The sequence below is a fragment of the Ipomoea triloba genome, chromosome 14 (genome assembly GCF_003576645.1).
Source record: "Ipomoea triloba cultivar NCNSP0323 chromosome 14, ASM357664v1".
Taxonomy (NCBI): domain Eukaryota; kingdom Viridiplantae; phylum Streptophyta; class Magnoliopsida; order Solanales; family Convolvulaceae; genus Ipomoea; species Ipomoea triloba.
Genome location: NC_044929.1, coordinates 21,842,129 through 21,848,128, shown reverse-complemented (window position 1 = coordinate 21,848,128; position 6,000 = coordinate 21,842,129). Strand labels below are relative to the sequence as shown.

At 39.0% G+C, this 6,000-nt stretch overlaps 2 protein-coding genes across 2 annotated transcripts; both read left to right on the top strand.

Moving 5' to 3' along the window:
• Window positions 1–242: 242 nt before the first annotated feature.
• Window positions 243–2,149, top strand: LOC116004927. The gene is made up of 4 exons (XM_031245128.1): window positions 243–615; window positions 953–1,060; window positions 1,528–1,644; window positions 1,736–2,149. Exons 1-4 carry the CDS (start codon window positions 315–317, stop codon window positions 1,870–1,872), a joined length of 663 nt encoding a protein of 220 aa, XP_031100988.1. The 5' UTR covers window positions 243–314; the 3' UTR covers window positions 1,873–2,149.
• Window positions 2,150–2,574: 425 nt separating this feature from the next.
• LOC116004305 (putative pentatricopeptide repeat-containing protein At3g25060, mitochondrial) lies at window positions 2,575–5,382 on the top strand. Its single transcript, XM_031244288.1, has one exon. The coding sequence runs from the start codon at window positions 2,770–2,772 to the stop codon at window positions 4,804–4,806; it is 2,037 nt and encodes a 678-aa protein (XP_031100148.1). The 5' UTR covers window positions 2,575–2,769; the 3' UTR covers window positions 4,807–5,382.
• The last annotated feature ends 618 nt before the right edge of the window (window positions 5,383–6,000 follow it).

The window sequence follows — 6,000 nt, the reverse complement described above, 5'->3', positions numbered from 1 at the left end:
ATCGTTTATGACAAAATTAAGAAAAACGATTGAGGTCAATTTTGAGTATTAACTCAAAATAAAATAGTAAGGAGTGTTTTTTTTAGTACTATTATTATGTTACAAAAGTACATGATATTTTTTTGAAAATTATTACCGAGTATTTGATTAACTATAATTGTCATTAACCTTGAAAAAGGAAAGATTATTTAACCTTCTGAAACTGGACACTTCCAGAAACCGTTGGAACGAGAAGCAAAAGAGAGAGAGAGAGAGAGAGAGAGAGAGAGAGAGAGAGGGAGGGAGTGGGAAGTGTAGTGTGTGTTAGGACAGCGATGGCGGAAGAGAAGAAGAGAACGGTAAAGCTGTTCTGTCCATCACTGTCGAAGCTAGTGCCGGTGGTGGCTTGGGAAGACCAGAGACTCGACTTGGGCTCCATAGCTCGGACCTTCGGGATAGAGCCGGCGACGTTGAAGCTAAACGGCCACTTCATAAGCCGAGGTGTCGATCTTTTATCTTCCTCTGTAACCTGGAAGTCTCTTCTCTCGTTTTTCTCAGCTCGCGGCTTCTCCACTGGCGCCTCCGACTCCGACGCCCTCATTGTCGACGGCAAGCTCTCTAAGCTCCGCTCCAAAAGTAATACATCCTTCCTTCACTACTTTCCCTTCCTTTCCTAGTTCAATTGCGTAACTGAATATCCGATTAATCATAAGCTGAATTTACCTTCAATCGCTTAAAATCATGAAATCCGGTGATCGAGCGAGCGGCATAAGCTTACATAAAAAGTAACAGGGTTGATCCATATGTTTTAGGGAAAATTTTAAGATTGAGTTGAAGTCACAAGCAGATTGGACTTAAGTTCATGAATAAAGTCGGATGATAAAACAGGCAAAAAAGAATCGAATCAATCTATTAAACTAGTTTAATTAAATCTCACTGTAAACTATTTATTTCTAAACTTTCTCAACAACAGGAGGAGCTTGTAGTCCGGTTGATAATGAAATTCAAAGTCTTAAGGGCTTCAGTGACAATACAATATCACCTCCAGAAAGTACCAAAAGGATTAAGGATGGCACACCAGGTAATTTTCAATCTAGGTTCTTTTTAATGGAACATAATGTGTGTGTATGTAATAAATGTGTGGTTTTAGACTTTATGGACAGATACAATATATTCTATAGATTGTTATTGTGTGGAGAGCATTGAACTGTATGGTGACATTGAGAGACTAGTGGTTAATATCTCTACCTAAGGTTGATGGATAAAAACAAATTAAAAGTTTAGATGGAAGAAAACTATACAATTCATTTTTGCAGTGTTTGTTCTGAGATTGCCATTCTCTAGGTCTCAGAATTGGCTCTAACATTAAATTAAATGATGTATTCCGTCTCTACCAAAAGTTTAAGCTGATGTTGAGACTACACATTTATATTATAGTCTCTACCAAAAGTTTAAATTGATACTGAGACTACACGATTATATTATATGCTCATCACTCAGGATAAAAATGTGTCATGCTTTCCATCTAATAGTGCTTTTCTTATCCAGGAACATTTGGTTGTATAAATCAGATTTCTCCTTTGAACGGCTTATGTTTGAAACGTAAGTTCAGTTTGGAAGGAAGCAGTCCTGTAAAGAAAACAAAAATGAATGAATCCAATTTAGGTTAGTATCCAATCTTCTCCGCAATCTGAACTGCAAGTTTCCTATTCTCTATGCTTGATCATCTTATTGAAATCCTCTGGTGCATTCTCAGATCTTACGCAGAGAAATCGTGTTTTCACCACTACACGAGACAGACAACTTCCATGTAGCTTCACGAGCAATGAGGTGAAACGGATGAGAGAAGAAGAAATGGTTGTTGCATCCCCTTTGAAGAGATTAAGAAACTGAAGATCTCAAGAATGCATTATTACACAGCCATTGAACATCATCGTCCACCCTCCAACTGTAATTTGTAAATTAGTTTCTATTTCTATATGTATACATATCCCCTGCAACATTATTGTGGATGAGTAAAGTAAAATCCATAGATTATTAACTGATAGACTTTCAAATTTTGTGCTTTCTCAAGCTTTCTAGCCATAAGTGTCTTCTAATAGCAATTGTATCTATTCCTCAGTTTCCTCTATTGGAATATGTGTCTTGTGTGTAATTATCTGTTGCCCAACTGACCTTAACCAGTGTTTCTTTATTTTTTGAAATAACCAGTGTTTCTTATTTATCCTAGAAACCATTACCTTCCTACGGCTGGGTATCTTCAGCTGGGTCTTCATATGTTTGATTTTTCTCATGTAGGTTTTGGTCATTTTTAATGGCAGACACCATTTTTGTTACAATTCATGTAATTTGTTTGCATTTCGGTCGTATGAAAATAAATAAGTAAACACGGTTACACGGAACTAAAATTTTGTTTTTATAGATTTTGCTTATACTCAACTGACGTGTCATGTTATTCGGGGCTTAGTGGTCTATTAAGTTTTTTATTTTATTATTTTTTTTATTTTTCTATAATTCAAGTTTTTAAATTGTATTATGTTACAACGGAGCATGTATTCATATCTACTTTCTCAACTTACTGAAGTCATAGAGTCAATATGGTCTCCACTAAAACTCGAACCCATCCCTTTTATATGGGAGTGCAATCAGGTGACACTAAACAATCGGGTGACAATAGTTGTTTATTTATTTATTAGGCCAACTGAATGAAGGATCCAACAAAACCACAAAACATGCTTTTTGCACACTGTAATAACAAGAAGAAGCTCCACGACCATTTCTAAGGCTTCAATGCATTTACAGAAATGTTCACTCAAAGAACTCAAATCTCTCTTATTGACATGTAAAGATAGAATATCCATTTCCAAAATCCATACACTTCTGATATCATCTGGGCTTTCAACCCATGGAATTCTAAATTCTCAACTAATTACATCCTATGCAAAAGTTGGTGACATCGAGTTCGCTCGGAAAGTGTTCGATGAATTGCCCAAGAGAGGCATTGATGCTTGGAATACGATGATCATTGCCTATTCACGGAAGGGGCACCCTTGTGAGGCTATAAATCTGTATAAAGAAATGATCTTTGCTGGTGTAAAACCCGATAGCTCAACTTTCACAGCAGCACTCAAGGCCTGTACGATACTGTCAGACTTGGAATTGGGTGAACAAATCTTGCAGAAGGCCCGCGAGTGTGGATATGAAAACGATGTGTTTGTTGGGTCCTCAAGTTTGAATTTTTACTCAAAATGTGGTAAGATGGCCAGTGCAATGAGTGTCTTTGAGAAAATGGAGAGGAAGGATGTTGTTTGCTGGACTACCATGATCACAGGCTTTGCACAGAGTGGTAAAGCGAGAGAGGCAGTGGAGATGTATCAGAGGATGCAGAAAGATGGTTTGGAAGGCGACGAGGTTGTGATGTTGGGCTTGATTCATGCCAGTGCTAATCTTGGTGATATAAAGTTTGGTTGTTCAATTCATGGTTATATGATCCGAAAAGGTCTTCCCATGAATGTACTTGTGCAGACTAGCCTAGTCGATATGTATGCCAAGAATGGAGAGCTAGGGCTGGCTTCCCGCGTGTTTAGGAAACTGCATTGCAGGAACTCTGTTTCGTGGAGTGCTTTGATCTCCGGGTATGCTCAAAACGGACTAGCTGAGGATGCACTCAAGCTGTTAGTGGAGATGCAGAACGAAGGATTTGCCCCCGACATGGCTTCACTAGTTAGCGCGCTTCTAGCGTGCTCTCACATTGGCTTTTCGAAATTGGGTAAATCGGTTCACAGTTACATTCTAAGAAGGTCTGAGATGAATCGGGTTTTGGGCACTGCATTGATTGACATGTATGCAAAATGTGGACTTATTGCTCGTGCACGAACCGTTTATGATCGCTTGATTCTCAAAGACTTGATATGCTGGAATGCAATTATAGCAAGCTATGGGATTCATGGACTTGGAGGAGAGGCTCTATCCCTTTTCTGTCAGATGAAGGACACAATCGAGCCTGACCATACAACTTTTGCTGCTTTATTTTCTGCTTTGAGTCATTCAGGTTTAGTGGACGAAGGGCGGTATTGGTTTGATGCCATGATCAACCAATACAAGATTCAACCAACCGAGAAACATTATGCTTGCTTGGTTGATTTATTGGCTCGTGCTGGACAGGTCGAGGAAGCCAAAAAACTGATCAGTTCTATGCAAAACGAACCGGGGATTGCTGTCTGGGTTGCCCTACTGTCTGGCTGCCACAACCACAAAAAATTTCTGATTGGGGATTTGGCAGCAAGGAAAGTACTCGAGTTAAAACCCGACAGTCTTGGGATTTACGTGCTAGTCTCCAACTTCTTCGCTGCAGCAAAGAAGTGGGAAGAAGTAGCCGCGGTGAGGAAGTTCATGAGAGGGACCGGGATGAAGAAAGTCCCCGGTTACAGCCTCGTGGAAGTAAATGGCAGACTCCACGCGTTTCTCATGGAAGACAAGAGTCACCCTCAACACGATCAGATAGCCGCGATGTTACGGAAGCTGGGGCAGGAGATGGCAGCCATGGGGTATTCTCCAAAGACAGAATCCGTGTTGCACAACGTCGAAGAGGATGTGAAAGTGGCAATGCTGTGCAGTCACAGCGAGAGACTTGCCATCGCCTACGCGCTCTTGAACACAGTCCCGGGAGCGAGATTAATGGTCACGAAGAACCTCAGGGTCTGTGGGGATTGCCATGAAGCAACCAAGTTTATCTCCATAATTGTGAGAAGAGAGATCATTGTGAGAGATGTGAAGAGGTTTCATCACTTCAAAGATGGTGTGTGCTCTTGTGGTGACTACTGGTAAAGTGGTAAATATGTTGCTTACAAATAGTTCTAAACATTTATTAAAAGTTGCCTTCAATATTAAAAAAAGAAGATTGGGACTAAAGTTTTGGGCCTTTTAGTGTTGTTATAGTTGGCTTGGGACGGTGGATTCCGTGTGGTTGAGACTGAAAGTGATTCGGGATCGATTGTTAAGTGGTTGAATGTTGCTATAATTGGCTTGGGATGGTGGATTCTATGTGGTTGTAATTGTAAGTGATTCGGGATTGATTGTTAAGTGGTTGAAGATTAAGAGGTTTTCACGATTTATGTTTAATATGATTGAATCATGCAATCGAGAGATGGGACATAAGTGGGAAACCCATGTAATTTACATCTATAGAGAATTAGAGCAACACCACAGTGTGTTCAAGATCGACACCATGTGAGATGTTTAGTGGTCTTCTTAGTTTGAGTTGACTAAGTGGTCAACTATGGACCATTTATTGGCTATAGTTGGCTTGGGAATGTGGATTCCATGTGAGTTGTGACTAAAAGTGATTCGAGAACGATTGTTAAGTGGTTGAAGATCAATATATTCTTACGGTTTAATGTTTAATATGATTGAAGCATGCAACCGAGAGATGGGACATAAGTGGGAAACTCAAGTGAATTACATCTATAGATAATTAGAACAACGCCACAATATTTCAAGATCGACTTCCTGTGTGAACTGTTTATTGGTCTTCTCAGTTTGAGTCGGCTAACTATGAACAACCTATGTTGGTTTACCTCCTTAATCTTTAATTTTTTATCGATTATAGTCACAATGTGAGCTTTACTCAAAACTCACACTATAGTGACAATAAATCTCTCCGTAAATCAAACAACAAAGCCACAAATTTTTTGGTGAGCTTCTCCCTCCGACATGATTGAGGAGTAAATTGAGATTATCCTTGATGACAAAGTACTCCATAATACGGTACAAAGATCTTGTAGGCATTTTCATTGGGTTGACTTATGCTTAAATAATTTTTTTTGTTAAATAAAAAATATATATGGTTGCAATCATTTTAAATAATTTAATATCTAATAAATAAATGGATCAGTATTCACTATATTGGTGCTTGAACCAGCAAAGTCAGAGAGCTCTAGAAACTATGAACCATGTTCTTACCACGTTTTTAATTTATTCTCATCCTATGCTACAAAAGCCCGCACATAGTTTAAAAATTAC